The sequence below is a fragment of the Rhipicephalus microplus genome, chromosome 8, assembly GCF_043290135.1.
Source record: "Rhipicephalus microplus isolate Deutch F79 chromosome 8, USDA_Rmic, whole genome shotgun sequence".
Classification (NCBI taxonomy): domain Eukaryota; kingdom Metazoa; phylum Arthropoda; class Arachnida; order Ixodida; family Ixodidae; genus Rhipicephalus; species Rhipicephalus microplus.
The window spans coordinates 40,554,345-40,579,951 of NC_134707.1; the positions used below are offsets into that span (position 1 = coordinate 40,554,345).

Genomic DNA, 25,607 nt, shown 5'->3' on the forward strand with positions numbered 1-25,607 from the left:
TCTTCAGAAACGAATGAATTATTTGAACCTCTAGCTCGTAGAGGAGGACGTCTATCGGCTGGACTTGGGGAATTGGTGAGGAAACGATTGTTGGGTGCACAGCGTAAGCATATTAAACTAACATCAGTTCGTGCGAATCCATTTTCAGTAGAGGTTGAATAGGGTCACTCTCGTGCGAGATGGTCTACCTCTTCTACACCACTTGAAACAGACCACTTGTAGTTGGGCAGGTCGCTAGAAAATATCCGAAGCCACGTCTTCGCCTTGACAACATTCGTGTCGGTGGTTTCTCAGCACTTGATGTTCGGGATGGTCACAGACGTTGTACTGCAAGTTCGTTTTCGGTGACGGATGGTAGTAGGCTGAGCGCAGACAACTAGTGAGGCAGCTTTCTTTTTTCTTTGCGCTTAGTAGCATGAGCAGTGACTGCGGACAGTTGTGCATTTCACTTGGGAAAATGTTACGCTGAGCCCCTAGTTTCGCCGTTACATCTGCCAAATACACGTTTCACCCTCAGAAAGCAATCAAACTCAAGTGTCCCTTCTTTTTGCTCTTTTGCTTTGTTGAATTAAGCTTCATTTGGTACGCATTGTGGCTTCATGTGCTACTCTTGAAAGTACGTGCATTTGAACTTGAATATCGAGTAAAGAAAAACTTCATTTGCTACGCATTGTACGCATCCTTTAATACTGTTGAAAGAATTTTACTTGAATATCGAGTAAAGAAAAACTGACCGCGTATCTGCCTGGTTCGGTGCAAATGTCGTCGAAAGACAATAGTCTTCTGTCTGGAGGCACTGTGTTAGTGTGTGTCGATGCGCTCGTCCACCTCCGCACGCTGCGTCAGACATGGACGCCATCTGGTACTAATGTTCGGAAACAGGACCTTGTTCTGAATGTAGGGTCACTGGCAGGTGGCCACCCCATTTCATCGGCAGAGTGTTTTTTTTTTGTGCATAACATGGCATTTTCAGCGCGGCATAGGAAACACTAGAGTCTTTAGAATTACGCATTTATGTATTTTCTCGTGAAGGGACACACCGCCTAATACTTAGGCGTTGATGCTGCGCCTCAGATATGCGTAATATTGGCTTTTTGATCGACATTGCTCACAGGAATGAACGCAGCCGCGAATTCTAGATGGCTGGCCCCACCGTGGTGGTCTAGTGGCTAAGGCACAAGGCTGCTGAACCACAGGTCACGGGATCAAATCCCGGCTGTGGCGGCTGCATTTTCAATGGAGGCGGAAATGTTGTAGGTCCGTCTGCTCAGATTTGGGTGCACGTTAAAGAACCCCCAGGTGGTAAAGATTTCCAGAGCCCTCCACCACGGCGTCTCTCATAATCATATGGTGGTTTTGGGACGTCGAAACCCACGTATCAAATCAGTTCTAGACGGCTGAAGGTTCGGCAAGTGTTTAAACTTTGGCCGGGTGACTGAATCGTATGACAGACAGGGAGACCAAAATTTCCGCGTTCAAGTATGCCAAGAAAGACTATCCGGTTAAAAAAAAACAACCTTGAACGACGCTCGGCCTTAGCCTTCAAGATAAGAACGCGATATCGTAATCTCGGGCCTCGTGCGCACCTGTAGAGAGCGAAGTGACCGTCGTGCGGGCTTTATGCCCTTACCATGCAAACTTTGTGGTGAGTGCATAAGATGTACAACACTCCCCCTGAACTGATAAGCGCCCTATCACGGGGGACCACGCGCTGTATCATTCAGAGGTGCTCGTGCCAACTCCGACAAAACACTAGAAATATCTCGAATTGGGTATCTGAGAAATTGGCAGTGCGACGAGAAGGCTTGACTCGCGTTCCCTGCTGACGTTCATTCTGGTCACCATAATCAAAGCTCATTGGTATCTACCTGGTACAGATTGATTGATTGGCCATTTTATTCTGGCGAAACCCACCATGGGAATGAGCCTTGAAACGAGCAATGCCTTGCTATAAAATAATTTCTTCATAATTTTACGATGTGAAGTAATAGATTGTTTTGAAACCATCGTTATAATATTTCACAAGAAAAAAAACTGAATATGCTTGAATATGCTTGATTTCGATAAGCTTAAATCCAGAGGCTAAAATTACAGCGCAAACGCACTTCTCAGTTCCTCTTACTTCTTTACTTTTTTGTGCCTACACCTGACATGAAGTTTGATTTAATATCTTTGCATACCTAATACACTATCATCCTTGTTGCACATGTGTGATAAGATTGCCTGAGGCTTATATGTGGTAATATGTTGCTAAGTTATTAATATGTTAACATGATAATATGTGTAAATAATGAATTACCGACTAGCACAATCCGACACGTTACTTATATGTGTGCTGGCGTATGGCAGAATAAAGCGTGTGCAAGCCAGCACTTGCGTCATACGTTTCTTTTCGCGTGTGTGTGCGTGCCTTGTGCTTTTTCATGTATACTGTAATTTTAGCCTCTTAAATTAAATTTGGGTGCTTCATCAGTGCGTACCTTGAAAGAACTAGAAAGCGAGGACGGGATGCCTTTTGACCTAATCATGCTTCTTGTTCATCCACTGTTCATGGCGCGCAGAAAGGTGTGGAGGTTAACCAGGGCTGAGCCTGGTATAGCTACCCTGCACTGGGAAAGGGGGAACGAAAGTTACAAGGGAGGAGAAAGAAGTCATTGACTGACTGGGCTGACGCGCAACTGGGTTCACGTTTCACATTGCAAACGATGAAACAGGCCAATGTCTTCGACGAAACGCAGCAGCGATTTCGTTGCCTTTCGGGACTGGGATGGACAGCGCCATGGTCCCAATGCCTCCTCGACAGTGAAATAATTTCCGTCTAGTTCATTCAGAACAGTGCGCAGGTGAAGCCTCTCGGAAATGCTATGAAAATAACTTTCATGCTTTACAAACATATGCGTCCCGTACGCATGCTTTACAATGCAGCGTTTTAAACAACCACAGGTGGTCGACATTTCCGGAGCCCTCCGCTACGGAGTCTCTCATAATCATATGGTGGTTTTTAGGCGTTCAACCTCACATATCAATAAATAATCAATCACAATACATCATTCCATATTGCAGTAATAATGCATGGTACAGACGCCCATTGCCATCGGGCACCAGCACATGCGATTATCATAAAGGCTTTGTGGTTTAAAGCCGGTAACCCGTCACAAAAGACACACACACACTACTGCGCCTGTTCCCTAAGGCCACGTAGTGGGTGCATACCAAGTTATAAAAGGTTTCATGCACTACGTGTTTGAAATACGCACTAGGAACAGAATGTCGCTATCGCGTGCAATTCTTACCACCTTAAAGGCGAAGCTTTATGGTCCTCTAGGCTTTTTTCATCGCTGTTCAAAAGAAGCAGGCCATTTGTAAATGTCTCCTTTATATTTCAAGTGATATTTAGTTATTCATTATTAAAAACGATCTTCAAGAATGGACAAATATATTGGGTTTCCACTTCTTTCGGGCTTGTTTTGTGATGAGTTTTTGATTGTTTGCCCGGTAGCACCTGGCAACACTGCCGCCGGCCATACAGCACTCTGAGCTGCTGTCTCCGCACGTCGTCCGAAAAACGCATGCTCACACAAACAAACCTATGGATATACAAAAGCGTGTTTTGCGTTTTACATAACAACAAATCAAACATCTCTTGCAGTTACGCTGTGAGAAACAACTGCACTACAGTGCTCGTAAGGTTGGCCTAAACCCTTGTGTAGCTTGGGAAGTAAAACCAGCGCAAAAATATACACAGGGACAGAGAAAGAGAGGACATTTCCTCTGTCCTTGTCCATATTTTTGCGCTGTTTTTACTTCTCAAGTGTGAACCACCAACTAAATCAACTGTCGCTATTATTGCAACTTATTCCTTGTGTAGCCGAAAGCTGCAGCGTGAACCGATGCCTCTTGCGCCCATGAAAGCGCTCATTCCGAATACTTTATTAATTTTTGTTTATTTCAGAAATACTGCCGATCCCGACGAAGATTTTCGCAGGAAGGGCATACATAAACTTAAGATATACAAGAGTGAACATTTTAGAGGTAAGAATATGCAGAAAGTATAAGCAAGTCCTATGCAAAATCATTTAACAAACACATATGGAAATATAAAAACAAAACCCTTATGAAACCTACAAATGACGTGCCTTGAAAATAAAAATAAAAAGTAGTGTGTACTTGAAATACACACGTAGTGGGTGAATATATCGAATATATGTTCGCGAACTAATTGTTTGGTTGCATTCTTCGCAATATCGACGTGGTGCGGTTGGGAATGATTGATTGATATGTGGGGTTTAACGTCCTAAAACCACCATGTGATTATGAGAGACGCCGTAGTGGAAGGCTGCGGAAATTTCGACCACCTGGGGTTCTTTAACGTGCGCCCAAATTTAAGCACACGGGCCTAGAGCACTTTTTTGCCTCCATCAAAAATGCAGCCGCCGCAGCCGGGATTTGATCCCGCGACCTGCGGGTCAGCAGCCGATTACCTTAGCCACTAGCCCAACGCGGCGGGGCCCGCGGTTGGGAATCATCGCGCCTAAAAACTGAAACACGGGGAAGCCGGTGCGCCATGAGCTACAAAAGATGTCGTTTGAACAGTCAGTTTTTGTTTCTTATCGTGAACTGCAGAATTATTTATTTATTTATTTACATTTGACCTACATCACCGTGAGGCATTACGTAGGGAAGGTACACATTATAATTTGACCACATAGTTTTCAATCGAAACAATAGATTCAACAAATAAAAGCGCACTCAAAATATTTTAACCCTTTGTAGGGCATGCAGGATATGTTTTTTTTTAAAAACCAGAAAAAGGTTGTCTTATTTTACTAACCAAGCCAACAGAAGTAGTTTGAAAGAAATTTCAAGGATGTACAACGAGTACTTTATTAAAAAAAACTGGGACACATTTGTCCCACTGGCGCTAAATTAAAATTAAAAAAATGGGACGCATTTGTCCCAATGCTCTTCGAGGGCTCCGGGGTTACATTCGGGCAGCGTGAAAAAGTCCAAAACACGTTGAACCAATGCTCCTTGAGGGCTCCTTGGTTACATTCGGCCGGCATGAAAAGGTTCAAAACACTTTGAACAAAGGGGCACATTGCACACAGAACACAGAAGGTTGGTGCGCGCTTCTTTCTTGGCAGTCGAGCACCAACGACACCGCCTCCTTTTTGCAATCTTCTGAGGGTGATGTCCAGCTCCCAGAAATCGGACTTCATCAGCAACGCCTACCATTTTCTGGCCATGTTTAGCACCTTTTTTGTTGACTCGATACGGGCGATTGCTGGACCCTTTGAATGTTTGCCCGTTTATCAGCTGGCGACCAAGGACGAGCCGGAACCAAAGGTAGCTCATTTCACTGACTGCTTACATTTGAAGAAAAGCATTTACTATTGCTGCGTCCAGCAGAAAGTAAAAAATTCGGTACCACGACTTCTTCGATCGTCGATCCACCGGGTATGCGTTCCTTCTTTGGTCAAACTTGTCGACTCCGCCCATCCAGGTATTGTAGTCGGAGACTGCTTTTGGGCACTGGACGGATATAGATGAGCCATTAGAAAGCTTTCGAACAACGGCCTCAGTGTCGCTGGGGTGATGAAAGTTGGACAGCACGTGTACGTTTTTCGTGTCCCGCCACTGATAAGCTGTGATGCTCCCTTTCGCACGCCAGATATACTGTCCCTTCTGTAGCTTGTCATCCCGTTTGATTTCGTCAGGTAAGTCCTTGCGGTTTGGGCGAACCGTTCCTGCGGCCAAAATGTTCTTTTCTTTCAAGGCCTCCATTAGGCGTGTGGACGTGAAAAAGTTATCGAAATATAGCTGCGTGCCAGCCTCTACTCGGTCAATGAGGGAGAGCACAACATGCTCACCGAGACCTACGTTCGCAGGTCGGTCTGCACCTTTACCTTCGTAGACCTGAAATTCAATCAGGTAACCTGTCTGAGAGTCGGCTCTGCACCACACCTTGTATCCCCGCTTGATAGGTTTCATTGGAAGGAACTGCTTCAGTGAGGACAGGCCTTTGAATCGTATCATACTCTCATCAATGGCTTGGTGCGCTGATGGAGTGTATTGTCTCTTGAAACTTTCATTCAGTGCAAGAATGAGAGGACGCACTCTTGCCAATCTGTCGTACCCTTCTTCACCTTTCTTTTTTTCCTTGGTTAGGTCGGTGAGGTGCAAACAGTTCATAATGGCTTGAAAACGACGGAACGACATAACCTTTGATATTTCAGGACAATTGAAAAAACTGTCACTGCTCCAGTACAGGTACATTTGATGTCTGGGGTTTGTGCTCATCAGCAGAAGTATGCCAAAGTATGCACGGAGTTCATCAATTGTAAGCTCTTTCCAACGCTGTCGGCCTTTCTGTTTGGCAAAGCGGTTTGTCTCAGTCACCAGTGTGTTCATGATACCTTCGTCAAAATAAAGAGCAGAAGCTTCACAAGGTGTCGTCGGGAGATTTGCACTGTATTGTGGGTCCCAAATTTCTGGAACACGAATGACGGCATCCAGTTCGCTGCTATTCCATCCCCAACCTCCTCCTCTTCGACTTCTGCTTCGTCGCAAATTCTAGGCACTTTCTTCTGCCTCCTTTTCTTTCTTGAATAGGTAGCCTTTCGCTTTTGTGGTTTCCTTGTTGATTCCGCCGCTTCGGCTTCACTGCTTTGCTCATCTGAATCGGGCGGAGCGAGCTCGGGTGCAAAGTCTTCATCTGTATCTCTGTCGGAATCACTCGACGTAGGGTCGTCAGAAAGGCTAAAATATAATTCCAGCGCTTCCTCTCGCGTCAGCAATCGTTTACCTGCGTTTTTACAAGCAAACAGAAAACAAAAGAGTTGGTGAAATGTTTCACTACACATCGAATGCAGGCAGCGGTGGCAGTAGGCTTATCCCATCGTCATGCAGTTTTTGCCCTGGCCCCATTCGAAAAAGCTTTTAGGAGTAAGTATTGCTTCTATTGTTGAAAACACCCGATTATTACATGCTGGAACTATTTCTTTCGAAGCACAGAAAAGGGTACACCCACTTGTCATCTTGAATTATTCTTTTCCGGAGACTCACAATGCGGAAATTTGTGCCGCCGGTAAAACAAAAAACACAATTTTGAAAATAATGTACACCTAACGCCACCTATTGTACAGCTTCCAAACGAGATTTAACAGAAGTGTAAAAACCTCAATGTAGATGGCAGCACAAAAAAAAAATAGGCTTGATGCGTCCCATTGTTTTTCACGAGCAATTCTGTGGGGAACAAAAAATGGGACATATATTTCCCGTTGCCCTACAAGGGGTTAAGTGAAGAAAAAAAGAACACTCGAATATTGGTGAGCGAAAACAACGTCACAGTCATGCATTTGTAAACACCCACACGCTTCGAGACAGCAAACCATTCTTAGTGGTAGTGATAGTGTAGGAGTTGTTACAAGGGAGAAAAAAAGGATTCATTATCAGTTTCATTGACGAGATCATCCAATAGACGGTTCCATTCCTGTATTGTTTTTACGAAAAAGAACTACCGAAAGAGTGGGTTTTGTGGCGGTATTCTAATATTTTTCGTGAATGGTCTTGACGATTAGAGACGTACGTTGGTGTGAACAAATATCCAAGAGGGTTAATGGCATTTCCAATATAATATATACAATGAAAAAATTTAAGCATCAGTTTCTCTCTCCTTATCATCAGTGTCTCCCACTTCAATGCTCGTTTCATTTCTGTGATGCTTGCAAAGGAATTATAGTTGTTGCTAAGAAATGCGGCTGCTTGGTTTTGAACTTTTTCCAATGCGTCAATCAAGTATTGCTGATGGGGATCCCAGATTACGCAAGCATAATATAGAATAGGTCTTACATACACGAGATAATTGCCGGAATGATTCCCGTGCACATGTTACGAACTGCGTTCACGAGCATAAATTACCAGCGCACTGCACCCTCTGTTACTGCGGGTCAGCAAATAGCAAATTTCATGACATGCCCTGTAAATCACGAGTATCTGCAGTCTCTCGCTACATCCGTTCTCACCACTCGCGGAGCACCAAAATGCCTTTCACAGCACCCATGTGTACCGCGGAACGCAGTCTGAGAACACTTGATCCACAGGAAGAATTGCTTTCAGGTCATTGTGTGACTTCCCAGTTTGTAATGTTCAGAGGGTCGGTGGCGCCCGTACCTTGACAACAGACAAATGTCTGTTGAATCTCTCCTTACATGTCGTCGACAGAGGACATCGCAGCTGAGGGCGACCACAGAACTGCTAAGATAAGGTCTTTGAGAAAAACGGTCCTGGCTGTGACACTGATGTCACGTTCCACGCCACATTGATCGACTGTACTGACTGCGTGCTTGGGTCCTGTGTGATGTGCTATCTTTGTTTTCTTTCGTTCTCCCTCTTTCGATCTACTCTACCCGGTTCCCATGTGTTGGGTAGCAAACCTACAAGTGGACTGCTTAACCTCCCTGCCTTTCCTTATTTACCATTTATTCTATTCTTTGTTAGCGTTATTTTTTTCGCAGTATAAATGCGACTTTCATTGTCTGCCAATATTTTTCCAGACATACTTGCACTTTAGTGAACATGGGAAAGCAGGTGCAGATTGTGTCCATCGGAGAAGACCACACTGTCCAGCTGAATACAGAGGAGCTAGGAAAAATCCTGCTGGCTCCCAAAGTGAAGGACAAGGCTGTTGCTGTGGTGTCCATAATTGGCGCTTTCCGCACGGGCAAGTCTTTCCTGATGAACTTCCTGCTCCGGTACCTTTCCAACCCTGACAAATCAAAGTGGATGGAGGACGAGGACACCCCGGTCCAAGGGTTCAGCTGGAGCACCAGTTCCGAGCGCCACACCCAAGGCATACTTTTGTGGGACGAAGTGTTTCTAGTAAGATCACTACTCCGTCTTTCTTTTTTAGATGCGAAGCAGCTTATGGTACTCAAAGCACCCACTATTCCTCGGAGCGCCCACTAGACGGCTCTGCGGTCTAACGCTCGCTCAATTACGGCGCATGCCCTGGTATGAGAGGAGACTGCTAGTGGCGCTGCGCTGCTCTGTTTAACAAAATCGCTTACTCCCCTCTCTCTCTCTCTCTCACACACACAGCGTTATAGTAGTATGAGTAAGACATTATTATTTTTACTGCAGAAGAGTTATTGTAGAAGTTTTTCGTGTTCAATAAAAAAATATTGCCAGAATGACCCGGCATGCACTCAGTCATCGCCGATGCATACCGTACAGACGGCTAACAGAAAAGGCAGGAACGGAGCGGGATATGACCAGTTGCATATGATACATAGCAGCAATAAGTATTTTACAGCAGAGCTGCTATGGTTGGTGTTCATCGTGTGTCGCAGAAAGTAAGTTATCATAATGATGAACTCACGCTCAATGGCTCACGCTCAATCGCCGCCCAAGAATTTGGTACAGGGGGTTAACCAGAGAATCTTAAGCGTGCCCATCAGTTCTGCCGTGACACCTCTTTGCACGGCTTTGTGCACGATGCACAAAGATTTTTTTGAGTGTGTGTGGATGAGACGTACTAACGTCGAGACCATAAAATAAATTGTCTCGATGCCCTCTCTTGGTCGCTAAAAATGCTACGTAACATATTTATGTGATTCCTTGTGCTGCCATGGGTTCATCTGTTGTCATTTTTGTCTTCATCAGAATGGCATTGTCCTCCTTTGTGTTTACAGTATTTTTACATAACCTTGATTATTAGTTCTGACCATGGTTCTTTACTGCTTTTGCTGCTCTGTCAATTCATGCATTATGTATACGGCGTGCTTCTGTTCGACCACTGTGAAACTGAGGTGACCAGGTTCCTCTCAGGCTGCTCACTGCAGCTCGTCTTGCCTGGTCAACCTAGCAGCCTTATTGCAAATAAAGTCAATTGAATCCACTTCAATTCAACAAGAAAATGCATGTTCGTAGGTGCCTACGTCTACGGGCGACGAGTTGGCCGTGGTGCTCATGGACACACAGGGAGCGTTCGACAGCGAGTCATCAGCGGACGAGGCGACAAACCTTTTCGCTATAAGCATTCTGACAAGCTCACTGCAAATTTTCAATATTTCTCGCAACCTGCAAGAGGACAACCTTGAGCACTTGCAGCTAGTGACGGAATATGGAAAGCTCGCTCAAGAGGTATTGGATGACGCTATATAAAGTTCTTCACGATGCATGTTTTACGCTATGAACTCGCTTCTGCATGGAATCGTCAGTTCATGTTATTGTGCGCTAAATTTTCAAAATATCTGGGGCCCACAAGGACGTAAAAAAACGCATAATGACTTTTTGAAATGAAGAAAGCGGAAATTCAGCGGATTCTACGTTTTGTGGAAATCAATTTCTTGTGAAACCGCCAGCCAGTATTTTTATGGTGCATTTTAATGCAATAGAGTTGATGAACATCTCTCGCAGAAATACCGGTGTTAGTGTCGCTGTCGGCGTCGTTCTTTGTGGGCGAAAAATCTGCCTCTTGTGCGTGACCATAAAGTCAAGAAGATACAAACGAAGAAATAATGAGAATGTTCGGTTTGAACGAGAATCAAACCGAAGACGCCTTCATGGTAAGCAGACTTCTTGGCTTACAAAATATTGCTTGAAACGACTTGAGAAACAAAACTACAAGGATAACATGTAATGAGAGAAGCCCGTTAGCGCATGTAATAATAATAATGCATGACATCAGCCTTGAATCACACCGGGTGTCAAAACATGTGAATCGCGCAATGAGTGGGTATTTTAAAGCCAGCCCACAACATTATGTGAAGACCTAATGAATTATCACCATCGGTAGGGCAGGAAGCAAACAGAATGGAAAAAGGAGTAGGGAGGTCAACCAGAAAAGCTTCCGGCTGGCTACCCTACACTGGTAGATTAGGGAAGGGGAATAGAATTATGGCAAAGAGAGGGGAGCGAATAAAAGGAAAGGAAAGGAAGGAAGAGACAGTAAATTTACTGCAGCTTGTAGAACCTCACTGCAAGTCAGTCACGGGTGTTCACACAAAGCCATTGTCCTAAAAAAAGCACAGGATGGTTTTCAGTGCCAATAGCGTGCTGTAGAGAAACGTGGACGGTGCTGTAATACCACCTGGACAGAAAGTGACCGATTATCCTGTACGCGCAATGCGTTGCCAAGTGATCCTCTCCCTGAGGCAAATCGAGGACAGTGACACGGCAGGTGTTTGACATTTTCGTCGGTGCCACAAACATCGCACGCAGCGCTGTCAGTCATTCTGATTACTGTCAGGTGCCTTAAAGAGTATCAACAAAAGCTGCAAAAGCATCAACAAAGCTGCGCAGAATTTCATGGCGCCTTGCAGACGCAGAAAAGGCCCTTCGATGATTGACAAGAGGAATAGTAAGCGTATGTAATATAGGGAGCACTTAACAACTGCGCTTGCTACAGACGCTGAATGATACTTCGAAAGGGCCACTGTCGCGTGCACTGTCATTCGTTTCCTTCTGGCATGGTTGAGGCATGCACCAAAAACTGAAGCAGGCTAGCAGTTGAGAAAGCGCTGTGCATGGGTACCAATTACGCTGTCACGTTCTACTCTTGAAGGCGAAGCTCGAAGTTCTTTGGCACAAAGCCCTTGATTTTTTCATGGTAGGTAATAGTTAGAGAACCCCGAAATTGTTAACATTATTACCGAGTCACGATGTCTCTCATAAACATAGCTTGTCTTGCACGCTCAACCCCCAAAATTATTTATATTGGCCGAAAACTACATTTATAAGCAGACTCAAGCAAGCGAAGAAACTTAAACACTACGTAAGGCGAATTAAATGACACCTCGCAGTTATCTTGTGAGGCATACAGTTTGATGCCCCATCACCGCAGAAGCTAATGCAGGAGGAAGCTTTACCGCATTAGGTAACTTCGCAGAGTAAAATATTCGAGTTGTCCGCTTCTCTATTCGTATAGCTTTAATTATACCAGTGGCACAAATAAGGGGAAACGGACGCATCTAGGCATTTAGTATCCATTGCACCTATGTTCAGAACAGTTCAGTGGCTCAGGAGAACGAGCCCCTGCACGCATATCGTAGACAGCTTTTCTTTTGCGCAACTGTTTGCAAACATTTTAGGTTACATGCCTATTGCATCGTTCGCTTCACATGATGGCAGCAGATAGGGTTTGGTTGTTAATATGAAAAATTTCCTAATGTCGCCAACTCAACGTATACAGCCGTCGTCCGTGAGCCTGGTTTGAAATCTTACCGCTAAGACACATCGCATGTGGCATCGAAATTGAGTTAATTCTGCCGAAATGGGGTTCTAGGTTTCAATATTTCTCATTGAATGTATTGAGCAGGATCCAACCAGGTGACATGATAGGAGGTTGGTACGCGCACCGCCATCTTTTCCTTGCTTGGGCATAGTGCTGATCATACTGTGATCACGCTTTGCGCCTCTGCCTACAAGTAACGATCTGACATTAATTCCACAATTGATCGCATTTTCTGACAAGCATCTGCTTAATTGACTTAACTTTGTTCAAATCAACTAGCGTAAGGGCCATTTGAACATCGATGTGAGCTTTTCGAGCTTTCTATGCGAAGCAATCCATCGAGAAACTTTACAGAATCAATAAGGCAACGTTCATCGCACGGTACAACCATTTGTCACATAATCGTGCCTCGAAAATGGTCAGGTTCGTTTGATTCAGCTTATGTTTCGGTGCTTTCGTGGAATATAGCATAGTGCTGTGCAAGGAACCAAGTTTGGTTAGACTCGGGATGTTTCCAAGCTCAGCAGACTTCCCCACTTGAACGAGCTAACAGCACGAAAAAAATGCGGGAAAAATTATGCCCCGCCTTTAAAAGTTAAACGCTATAGCATTATTTGGTTTCTAGTGTATACTTCAAAGCACTTCGTGCATGAAATCTTTTCGAACTTGCTCTATACGTGGCTTTGAGGGGGCATTGACGTGTGTGCCTTTTGTAGTGGGGTACCGGCTTAAACCATAAAGTCATTAATGATAATCACATGTTTTGACGCCCGATGGCAATATATTCTTCTGTGATGCTATATTACTACAACATTGCATGTGTTATTGCAAAGCGTGTATAAAAGATGCGTGTGTTTGTAAAGCATTAAAGTTACATTCGCTGCATTTCCGATCAGAAAAAGCTGCTTTCACGGTATTCAAAAGCAGACGAGAGGCTATGTGGCAGAACACCCGCTTTCCACGTAAATAATGGGGTTAGATCTCCACTCAGACCCAGCATTTTTTATAATTGGATTTATTTTCATCTTTCTCAACTTTCGGGTCACGCACAAGATGATTTTTTTGCTTAGGACCAACGACTCTGACGCCGACACCGAAATTCTTACGAAACGAGCTCTTTAACGCTATGATGTCAAACATGTCAAACGGTCCAACTCATCCCTCAGCGCACGCAGCACTCCAGTGGTTAAAAAGGAACAGGGGTGTCACGTCAAGGGCGTCAACAAATTCGGGTGGTGTCTTCAAACCAGTGGCTCTTTTTTCATTTGTTTGTCGTAACAGTAAGTGCGGAAGCGAACTCAAGCATGAAAAGAGGCAGACACTATTACTAGCGATTTTTTGTAGGTAGTAGCTGATTAAATTTGTTTTAAGGTGTTTAGAGCCTTTACTAGGTATGATTTAAAATAATCAGTACCATGGCGTCTGAGGTTACCTTCGACTAAGCGTCTTCCCACAACGTGCCCGAAGCTAATCGTGGAGACCACTAGTATAATCGTCATAGTTGCCCCTTACATTCTAGCCCTTTGTTTGGTTGGCTCAAGACTTCTTTGTTCTGTCCTTTACCGTCTTGATGATTGATATGTGGGGTTTTACGTCCCAAACCGCCATATGATTATGAAAGACGCCGTAGTGGAGGGCTTCGGAAATTTTGACCACCTGGGGTTCTTCAACGTGCACCCAAATCTGAGCACACAGGCCTACAAAATTTCCGCCTCCATCGAAAATGCAGCCGCCGCAGCCGGGATTCGATCCCGTGACTTGCGGGTCAGCAGCCGAGTCCCTCAGCCACTAGACCACCACGGCGGGGCGTTCTTTATCGTCTGCTCGATTCCAGAGCAAGTGCGCCTGGCTGATTGGTTCTTTGCTAGGCGGTATTCCTAGCTAATTCAGTCTAGATATGCTACGACCAAGCGAATTAAACCTAGCCATCGTAGGGCCGACCTAATTATTACCGTGCTTGTTACCGTTGTGTAAATAGGAGCACAATATAAAAATGCCTAATTAGGCGTTCAATAATTAGGACCATGCTAATTAGTTTTGTACGCGTTAAGACATTGCCAGTCAACCTCTGTTGATAACTTTAATAAACTATGGGTACTTAAAGCATTTGAATTTGGAACACAGCTATTCAATCACATGCTAAAGAAGATCTAGCTAATTATACCATCAAAAAAGAGGCAGACCTGCCTCGGTATTCACTCCGAATTAGACCGAGAATACTGAGTAGATGTAGTGAAGAAAACCGCAAGCTAAGTGATGACAAGCTTCTCTGATGGTTCCAGCTTTAGACAAGTAGTGCACGCTGACTAAGTTATATAAACTTTTATATGCAAAGAAGCTGCTGCATAGCGTGAATCGCATTAAACCCTTCACATTCATACCAGCCCGACTGTCAGCATTGCAGCTGGGGCCTTCTCAGAATCAACAAGTTCACACCTGATACTGCGCGTCAATCAGTTTGATTGACAGACGTCCACGGGGAAGACAGAATCCACCTACTGTGTTTGCTCTTTCCGGGGAGAACTTTCACGCCTCAACATCAGCGAGCGATGCGACTAATCTATGAGGTCAACCACAGAGTCTACGCATACAGGCATGAAGAATGAAAGGCCATATACTGACACTGCTACGATGACTAGCATTCAATTTCGCTGTGCTCATGACATGACACTCACAGCTAGGATGCAAGCACCCCTGGTGGAAATAGCGGCGATAAAGGCTGCAATTTACTTCCTAATGGAGGCGATGTTACCAATTTGTCACTGCAGAAAAAATTTCAGATGTGTACTGTAAGTATAACAGTAAGCTCTTCATTTAATTATCAATAATATTCGATAGAAGTGAGACAAGCTGCATGAGATTGCTGCTTGCGCACCGCTATCGCCTTCGAGGGTGGAAATGTTCATTGCGCTAGTGAAATGAAATAGCCTGCCCGAAAGAGGACAAACTGAGAGTGTAACTAACTTAAAGAAAAAGGTAGGTCTGCCTAGTTTCCACATGCGCCTCAAAATTGCAAGACTCTTTCATAAGTTTATTCATGTTATGCGTAGCAGTTATCCCATCAATCTAGCTCATCGATCGATTGATTAATACATAGGGTTTAACTTCCCAAAACCACGATATGATTATGAGAGACGCCGTAGTGGAGTTCTTTAACGTGCACCCAAATCTGTGCACACGAGCCTACAGTTTTTTCGCCTCCATCGAAAATGCAGCCGCCGCAGCAGCGGTACGATCCCGCGACCTGTGGGTCAGCAGCCGAGTGCCTTAGCCACTAGACCACCGCAGAGGGGAATCCCGCTTATCACATCTCTTATCGCATCAGCCCCGATAAAGCCGTATACCCTCCCCGTGCACGCACCGCCATGCACCTGAAGATCATTCTTTCTGAAGACTGCCATCGAGTGGAAAAATATTCCCTCAGACATTGTCTTTCAGTCAACCACGCTCATTTCAAGCATTCCGTTGAGTCACATTTTGTAAATGTCAACTAACCTCTTTGTTTCTACCACTCATGTAAAACCCTGTGTACCGGGTAAATGAGCTATTTTCAATTAAAAAAAATTCCCGCCGTGGTGGTCTAGTGGCTAAGGTACTCGGCTGCTGATCCGCTGGTCGCGGGATCAAATCCCGGCTGCGGCGGCTGCATTTCCGATGGAGGCGAAAATGTTGTAGGCCCGTTTGCTCAGATTTGGGTGCACGTCAAACAACCTCAGGTGGTTGAAATTTCTGGAGCCCTCCACTACGGCGTCTCTCATAATCTTATAGGGATTTCGGGACGTTAAAACCCACATATCAATCAATCAATCAATCAATCAATCAATCAATCAATCAATCAATCAATCAATCAATCAATCAATCAATTAAAAATGGTCCACGAACACGCCTGCTGTAGAACGTGCGATGTTGAATTGGCAAAAAGTATAGATAGCGCCACAGTGGCACGCTGACGTCACCGCGCCGTTGGAATATTGACTGAACAGCGGCGCTGACAAAATCGCATGCGTTGTTTGAAAACAGCCTTGAGTGCATTTGTGACGTCACGCTCGTTCTTGTCGACATTGCCATCGCGTTCTTCGCACCGTTTTCCTGACAGGATTGCTGCTATAGCTCAGAGCGTACTCATGTTCCCGAGAAGTTTGCGCCATAAGGCACAGCGCCCCGGGTAGCAAAAGTCAAGCAGACGACGAATGCCCGTACAGTCAGGTAGCATGTTATCAATAAACACGATGCTTAATGAACAACTTAATATCATTGGTCGAATAATTTACGTTTCGAGTTTTCTTGCTTGGATTCGAGAGGTCAACTAATGTCTCCGGCTTCGTCATGGCCATACTTTCGTTTGTACCAAGCACGAGTCATTCGCGCATTTGTTTCCATTATTGACATGAAGCGTGTAATTGGTGCGTAGGTAGCGAGAATAATTAATCACTTATGCCTCCTTGCTATTGCAGGACACAGAAGAAACCATGTTTCAGAAGCTTGCGTTTCTTATTAGGGACTGGCAGTTCCCGGATAAAGCCTATGGTGCCACGGGTGGTCGCCAACTCTTAGAAAAATTCATGTCAACGAGTACAAAAGACCAAGATAAAAATAGCATTCGACAATGTCTCTCTTCTTGCTTCTCGTCAATCGAGTGCTTCCTCATGCCTCACCTGGGAAAGGTAAGCGTACCAAACTATGGGGGCCTCACATGCGATGGAAAAACATTACGATTCCATTCCATCGCATCCCATGCCATCCATCCCATCCATTCATCCATTCTATCATTCCATTCCAACATTCCATTCCAACATTCCATTCTATCCCATCTCATTCCAGCCCATCCCATTCCAGCCCATCCCATTCCAGCCCATCCCATTCCATTCCATTCCATCCATCTATACATCCATACATCCATCTTGCATTTACGTAACGAAGCCGTGATCCTAACAAATAACGGTGTTTTTAAAGGAATACGCACCAGAATAATCGGGGAATAATATGCACGCGACAACGAAGTAATTGAATTTTATAACAGAAATGCCATGACAAGCCCGTTTGGTAGGTCATGACATTTATGACACGATGCCGGTGATGATCCATTCTCTAACCTCGAATTAAAAAAGAATTGGCAGATACCACGTACCTTGGAAATCGACGTTATCTGAAGCATGCGAAGGAAAGGTGACACCATCGTAATTAATGGAGCGTTAAGAAATGATGTTAAACTTATGTAAAAATGTCGTACGCACAAGTATTTGCTGAAGAGACCGATATGTTTTACATAAGCAGTTGTTTAGGCAGGCGTAACGATGCCAACAGCAACATGAGCGAAGCAACACGAGACGAGTTAACGCGTTAATGTCACAAGGTTTTGACGTGGGCGAAGGCAGTAGTAGACGTGCTCAAAATTCAACTCTTTATTTCGCCAATCCTGCGCCGGGAAAGTCAGATTACAGACACAAGGCATGCTGTACAAAAAGGCAAAACCCGGAGAAGGCTTTGGAATTTGTTCAACAAAGGACCGATATACCAAACGCTTCGAGCGCCTATACGACACTATTGGCTTGTTCACTTATTTTAACGTGATAGCATTAAAGAGCTCGTTTCATTGAAATTCCGGTGTCGGTGTGCGTCGATGTCAGCGTCGTTGGTTGTGAGAGAAAAATTATCTCATGCGTGACCGAAAAATCGAAAGGGACGCAAATCGAAAGGGACGAAAGGGACGAAAGGGACGCAAATTCTGGGTCCGAATGGGGATAGAACCTGGCACGTTTGCGATAGTGTGGGGATCGAAACGAAGTCGTTTGTATGGCAAGCGGATGTTCTACCACATGGCCAAGCGTCTGCTTTTTTTGTATTACTTTTGCGCATCATACAGTAAAAATACAGTGCATAAACAGTACATGCAGAGGTAACGAACGGAATGAATACATAATAGCCTCGTACGGATTAGTGGCTCAAATTATGGTCAAGCATCTGCTTTTGAATGCACTGACAATACCTACCTCTGCCTATAGTCCCACCTTTGCCAACTGCCGACTAGTTCGTCCTTGCAAACATCCCACTACGCCCCACCACCGATCCACCAAGGTCACCGACCATAAAGCAAATACTGTTTAGAAGCAGCCAATATTAAATGCAAGATGGTCGTGTATTTGTAGGTGCGTGTTAAAGAACCGTAAATTCTGCCACTGTGTTCATTCCTTGTTTGTACGTGACCGCCTATAGTTCCACCTTTCCAAACTGCCCACTACTTCACCCTTGCAAACATCCCACTACGCCCCATCACCGATCCACCACTTCGCCGACCACAAATCCGTTATAATTAAGGGGGAACGGAAGCGACGTATAGCTATCACTAACGAATAATATTATTTCTTGCATAAATATATACAGTGTTTCGTCACGTCTTTGATGATATAGTAGGCAATATCCGCGGATAGTTCACGGTTTAGCGATGAAATCCTCTAGCGCTTCGTCCCACTCATCAACATTGACTACGTGGATATGCCCTGATTTTTCTCTCTTTGTTCTTCTGGCTCTCCTTTTTTACTCCTTCTCTCTATATTTTTTCAACCATCTCGTGTGTGTGCATTTTTGCGTCTGTCTTTCTGCAGGCATTCATTTTTCTTTATCGCTCTTTCTTTTCTGTTCTTTCTGTGTTCCCTATGTTTCGCTGTCTCTACCTTTGATGGATTTGAGGGGTTTAACGTCCCAAAACTGCCATATGATTATGAGAGACGCCGTAGTGAAGGGCTCCGGAAATTTCGGCCACCTGGAGTTCTTTAACGTGCATTTAAACCCAAATCTGAGCACACGGGCCTACAGCATTTTCGGCTCCATCGAAAATGCAACCAACGCATCGATCCTGTGACGTGCGGGTCAGCAGCCGAGTACTTTTGACACAAGCCCACCGCGGCAGGACGATGTATCTATCCTTATTTCTTTCTTGCTTTCCTTGTCTTACTGTCCTGCTCTTTCTTTCTTCATATCCTTTTTGTGTCTGTTTCTTACTATATATTTCCTTCTCTCAATATCTTTCTCTATCGTTTCATCTTTCAATATCTCTCAATATCTTTCAATATCTCTCAATATCTTTCTCTATCTTTCTCTATCGTGTCTGTTTCTTACTATATATTTCCTTCTCTCAATATCTTTCTCTATCGTTTCATTTTTTTGTGTCTCCGTTTCCTTTATATTTCTTCATTTTCTAACTCTTTTCTCTTTCACACTTCCTGTATTCACTCACTTTCTCCTTAGTGTTATGGCAGTCCACGCCGGACAAGTTGGCGCACGTGTTCCGAGTGCGAAGCAGACAAGGAAGAAGAAACCACGTGCCCGTTCAAGATGGCGATCATTTACTGTTCGCTACACACGGACTAACGGTCTGCTTAAACAGCTGCATTGCTAAAAATTGTGCTGTTCTGGGGTCGAACCTGGGACCAATACGAATGCGTGTGTGATGCTCACTTCCGTTTCATATAGCCTTTTTATTGCGCTTTATATCCTTTTCACAGCGGCTTCTGCCTTCCACAATTCCTTTCATAACCCTTCCGGTATTTCGCGGAACGCATTTGCAATAACGCGATAGTGAATTGGAATACGAACAGATGAACGGTAAATGTCTTCCATGTGTGCGCTTTCTGCAACACCATGGTTGCCTCCATCGCGCAGGAGACAACACGAGAGTCGTTTGACGGCAGATTGTGCAAGCTTGACGACGACTTCAAGCGGGAGCTGGGAGTTCTAGTACCATGGCTCGTTGGAGCAGAAAATCTTACCGCCAAGGAGATTGCTGGAAAGAGAATCACCTGCGAGCATCTGATGAACTACTTCAAGGTAACCTGTACGCAGCTCCTTTTGACGCATTTAGGCTTAACTTATTTCCGCAGGTGTACACCGACGTCTTCAAAGAGCAACAGCCTCGTGTAGCAACAATTCTGCAAGTAAGACTTCATTTGGTTTTCGCAGAAACACGCCTTCTGTATACCATGCTCCTTCAAGTTGTTCAAGTATTTTTTTTCCATATATGCATAACTGTACAGAATAAACGTGGAATAACTCGACAACAGTAGCATAGCCTTGTTTCTACCAGAAGGAGTGCTAAGGGATGCTAACATTTTGAATTGATTTTTAAGGTGATGCGTTGGCCACCTCAGTCACATTAGGCTAATACGATTTCTCAACATATTCGGACGATGAATTAGAAATGATTACTTTTTTTTTCATGTATTTCCAGGCGACAGTTGAAGAAAGCAACAGAAGTGCGAAGGAGGAAGCCAAGGCATTCTACGCGGAACAGCTCCCTAAGGTTGGGGGTTAACAAGCGTCACATATTTTTTTCACCATCTCGATTATATGCCACTGTTTTATGCAGGTGACATACAAAAACTTTCAAGAGCTGGAGGAAAATCACGTGATTCTGCAAGAAGAAGCCAAGAAATTATTTCGGGACGCTCGAAAGATTGGCGGTCCGATAATCGAAAGGCGATACTTGGACGTTCTCGAAATGGTTTGTTAGAACTTTCGCATATTTATCTAGTACTCTTAAACGAGAGAGTTGCGTTTGTATTGCGTAAGCTGACGGGTCACCGGCGTCATACGTAAAGTGCAGACAACAGGAAGCCTTGATGGCATATATAAACTCTCCTCCACAGGGGTGATGACATGTATAGGGCAATGTCTAGGGCATGTCTAGGGCATGTATAGGGCATGTATAGGGCAATGATGGCATGTATGGTACAACCACAGCAAACGCGGTCCACTGGAATAAACTGTATTGCGTGCGGTTGGCACTACAACTAATGGCACGGTACACGATAGCATAATTTTCGTTGTTGCATTCAGCACTTCTCCCGTAAACTGATTCAATGCAAACATTATTGTCAACAAAAAAGTGATGATATTTGGGGCTTAACGTCCCAATACCAGCCCACGATTATGACAGACAACGTAGTAGAGCGCTCCAGAAATTTCGACCACCTGGGGTTCTTTAACTAGTACCCAAATCAGAGCACACAGGCCTACAGCATTTGCGCCTCCATCGAAGATGCAATGAAGTTCACAAAGAAATCTCACAGAATTCTTTACGCATTCGCCTATGATGGCGGGGGTAAAAAAGCAGTCTTGCCCCGCCACAGTGGTCTAAAGGTACTGGTCTGCTGACCCGCAGGTCGCGGGTTCGAATTCTGGCTGTGGTGGCTGCATTACGGGTGGAGGCGGAAATGTAGGCCCGTGTGCTCAGATTTGAGTGCACGTAAAGAACCCCAGGTTATCGAAATTTCCGGAGCCCTTCACTACGGCGTCTCTCATAATCATATGGTGGTTTTGGGACGTTAAACCCGACATATAAATCAATCAAAAAAGCAGTCTTCTTCTTTTCTTTTACAGTCGTTTGATAGATCCAGCCCGCCCGTTTTCATAATGCCGTAATGAGCAAACATTTTTGTTCAATAAAATATGCCATTGCACAGGCTATTATTTGGAAAGTATGTGTTAGTTCCCACTGACATCGCAGTTGTTTTCGCTTGCGAGCCACTGTGCGAAATATTGATAGCGCAAGACTTGAACAATGAAGATTGCTCTTGCTGCTATGGCTTGTTTGATAAACGCAAAATTACACAGGCAGGACTCTCCACATGCTCAGCTTGGCACCAATAGGATGATCATATTATTATTGGAGGTGTGGCTCTCATTGAGTTACATACACATTAAAGCTGATAAATATCTAGCTCGCTCACGCAATCATTCCCGTGTGCAAAAAAAAAAAAACGATAAGCCTCACTTATCTCGCGAGTCATTTTCGTGACGGAAATACGAAACGCAAGAATGCTGTAGCATACAGGATTCCTTTCACGTGCGGACGTTGTTACATCGGCCAAACGGGCCAAAGCTTGAACGACCGGCTACAGGGCATGCGTACTCGCTTAGCTGGTCTGTGCTTAGTCACTTAGCTCAGCATGCCAACGCACGTGCCTGTAAGCCACGTGCGTCAGTGCACCTTTTACGGATTGATTGATTGATATGTGGGGTTTAACGTCCCAAAACCACCATTTGATTACGAGAGACGCCGTAGTGGAGGGCTCCGGAAATTTCGACCACCTGGGGTTCTTCAACGTGCACCCAAATCTGAGCACACGGTACTACAACATTTCCGCCTCCATCACCTTTTACGGCAACAAACAAACAGCAAAGAACACGTGAGAATAGGGAAACTCACAATATTATTGCACACAGAAATTATTAGTCAGCGTACGATCGGTTTATTTGTGCAGTCGTAAAATCCGCTCCTTGTCGAAAATTTCACTGCCTATTTTTCCCACGAATCTGACATGATCACTTCTTGTTTATCTCTGTGCAGTCACTGTGTTTTTTGTTGTTATTATCCGCAAAGCTTCCACGTATATTTCGCGTCCAAACAATAAACCATTGGTTGTTAGTTCAGAGCCTTCGTCTGTCGTCGTTTCACCACCCCGTTTCAAGTGCGGTTAGTTTCAGTCTTAATCGTGTCATACTATCACGTGACATTGGCGTCGGTAAGTAAGGACGTTAATGTGGTCACCGCACTCAAACACGCCATGCTTTCGCATATTAGTACAAGAACCATATGTGCCCCTTACTAGTGAAGATCACGATCCCTTATTCACGATTCCTCATCGCAGTATACCGCATTGTATTGTAATGCTTTAATGTGGTGCGCGGGGAACCAAACTGCTATGTTTTTTGGACCGTTGTCCATAGCACACGTTTCACATATTTCTATTGATAAGCATCCTTGTAGAAAGAAGGTGGCAGCCTTTTTGAGCGAGTCGAGGTGTTTTTCTCTTATTTATTTTTTAACTCTCTCTTTCTCTTTCAACCCCCTATTCCCAAACTCCAGTGTAGGGTAGCATACCGGATACTAGCATCTGGTTAACCTCTTTGCTTTCCTTCTTTCTCGTCTCTCTCTCTCTCTCTGCAACAAGGCATGCTGCGATATTCAGCATTGCAGGTCAGAGAGAGAGAGAGAGAGAGAACTCACACTTAATCACGCTTGGCTCGCACGTTATTTATGCGGTGATCTCTCAATGTCATTCGCAGGAAATCAGGACGATCTTCAAGGACTTTTCTTACGACCACAAACTGTCAGACTTGAGGGAAAAGGAAAGGGGACTCAATGAAAAAAACCAAGCGTTGGAGAAGAAAGAAAAGGAGCTTGGAAGTTTGAAAGAACAGTTGAGAAAGAAAAGCAGGGGCGTTTTAGAGAAGGAGAAAAAGCTACAAGAAGAAGCACAGAACCTTTCTCGCCAAAAGATGGAGCACGAAAAATCCAAGAAGGCTCAGGAGAAATCAAATCGGTGGACAACGCATGTTGCGGATGCCGTGATGGGCATAGGAGTCGCGCTCAGCGTTTTTGTGCCCGCGGCAGGAGTGCTTGACGGGATTGTTCCCGTAATACGTATTGGAGTGGCAGCTGCAGCAGCCGGAACAGCTGGCGGCTGTTTCGTGGCATTGAAGAAAAAATTAGGCCAATGGTTTGGTACGTGTGTGGTTTCTTTCACATTGCTGTATAGCCCAGAGTAAGCGCTTGGTAAACTAGACAGCTGGTCTGCAGAAAAGCAAGAAAAATGGCCCTGTATCTGCATGTTTCGCTGGAAAATGACATCTAAAGACGATAGTCTGGCGTCTAGAAGGAGTGATTAAAACGTTTATTTGACGTTCTGTGCGAAAATATCGGCGAATAGGATTCACGAGGCGCTGCGTCAGACATGCGCGCCATCTGGCAGTAATCTTGGGAAACGAAAGGATGGCCTCCGATATAGCGAGCGCGCAGCGCGTGTGCACAATCTTGTAATACATTGTCGCGATACAAGCCAACCGAACGCTTAGTTTGAGAAAAAAAGTGTGGCAGATTGAAGTACCAGCAATTTACCCCCTGTAAAAAAAAAGTCTTGCCCTACACCAGGTGGATAAAGCACGAAAGCTGCTGGGCATACGATACTTCATGGTTATCTGTGCTCATGCCGTATGTTCTGTGTCGTATGTCCTATAACACAATTTTTTTTTTGATGCGCATAAACAATATAACCAAGTTTTCGCTATACTCATGCGAAGTGCTGATGCACAGTTGAACATTCGCAAATATTGCAACAAATTTTCACGTTCATTGCAAGTCGTGGAGAACAAATTTTAAATTGACGCATGCCAAGTTGTACTAAATGTCAAGCGCTTCTCTGTGACAGTGTCTTCACTGAGGACGTTGTCAAAGTGAATGGTAGATTCGCAGTTTCGTGCGTTGGTTTCGGTTTCTCCAGCTAAATTAGAGTCAACGCGCTGCTCCGTGGTGATTACCAATGGCCGTTTTTTCCGAAATTTTGAAGCGTGGCTATGTACCATTCGTAATAATTTTTATGATAATAACTTGATAATAATAAGACACCAAAAATGATAATTTTTCGTGTCTTACGTCTCAAAACCACGATGTTATAATGAGACACACCGTCGTGGAGAGCTCCAGAAATTTCGATCACCTCGTTTCCTTTGGCGTGCACCTAAATCTAAGTGTTTTTTCCAGTCATTGAAATATGCATACAAGGCGATCAGCCAGCATTCGGATCTAATCTCGTGCTTGGGCTATTTCGGCAGAACATTGCACGTAGCTCTTCCTGCTGTGCATTATGTGGAAAGTGACCTCGATTCAAGTGCCTATAGTTTGGCTGAACAGGCATTCAAAATATATTTTTTGTCGCACCATATTTTATTGAGTCCACAAGCTGCCTTTAGGTGTGCGGAAATTCACAAGCCAAGCTAACAAACAAATTTGTGTGGCTTGCTTTGCAGGATAGCAGGTGTTCCGAAAGTCAAGTACCATACCTGTGATCTCCAAGCAAAACGCCCAGCGCGAAACATTATCGCCGTCTCGCCCAAGGCACGTGATAAACAAAACTGTTCGCTGCACAGCACAACTACGGGCTTGGCCAAGGTTGCCACTGACTTTCGAGTGAAACGACGTGTGAAAAGTCGCCAAAAGTGGTCATTCTTTAGAATTTTGCCAAAAATGTCGCTACTATACATACACGTGGCGTGCTTTGTAATAAAATTGCTTTTTACCATCCCGAAGCCCCTAAAAATATCGATGTTTATTTCAATCCCAGTCACATTACTTGCTTCACCGTGGGGGCACTGACAAAGGACCTGCATGTTGTCAGCAGCGTCCCTGAGAATTCTAGAGCCTCATAACAAAATTTCTAATGGTTTCAGTTGTAGCCAAAAAGTCGCTACAATAAGAGAGAGACCACGTGCGTTGCCTTCCTGCAGATTTAAAGAATTAGTGGAATCATGTGTCCGATAATTGAAATACCTACTTACGATACAACAAAAATAAATTTAAAAGTACTCCGTAACCATC

The 25,607-nt window shown here is 44.5% G+C and overlaps 1 protein-coding gene across 2 annotated transcripts in view; it reads left to right on the top strand.

The window, feature by feature from the left end:
• Positions 1-25,318, top strand: part of LOC119164403 (atlastin-1) — a 25,645-nt gene extending 327 nt beyond the window's left edge. Inside the window, exons 2-11 of one of the 2 annotated variants that reach the window (XM_075871616.1) lie at positions 3,953-4,032; positions 8,556-8,880; positions 9,931-10,143; positions 16,690-16,899; positions 19,895-20,059; positions 20,113-20,166; positions 20,460-20,531; positions 20,598-20,732; positions 23,300-23,738; positions 25,040-25,318. In XM_075871616.1, coding sequence (XP_075727731.1) covers positions 8,578-8,880; positions 9,931-10,143; positions 16,690-16,899; positions 19,895-20,059; positions 20,113-20,166; positions 20,460-20,531; positions 20,598-20,732; positions 23,300-23,738; positions 25,040-25,044 — 1,596 coding nt within the window. In that variant the 5' untranslated portion in view covers positions 3,953-4,032; positions 8,556-8,577 and the 3' untranslated portion in view covers positions 25,045-25,318. The remainder of the gene's footprint in view (positions 1-3,952; positions 4,033-8,555; positions 8,881-9,930; positions 10,144-16,689; positions 16,900-19,894; positions 20,060-20,112; positions 20,167-20,459; positions 20,532-20,597; positions 20,733-23,299; positions 23,739-25,039) is intronic. The other variant, XM_075871615.1, reaches the window with a different exon arrangement.
• Positions 25,319-25,607: the final 289 nt, after the last annotated feature.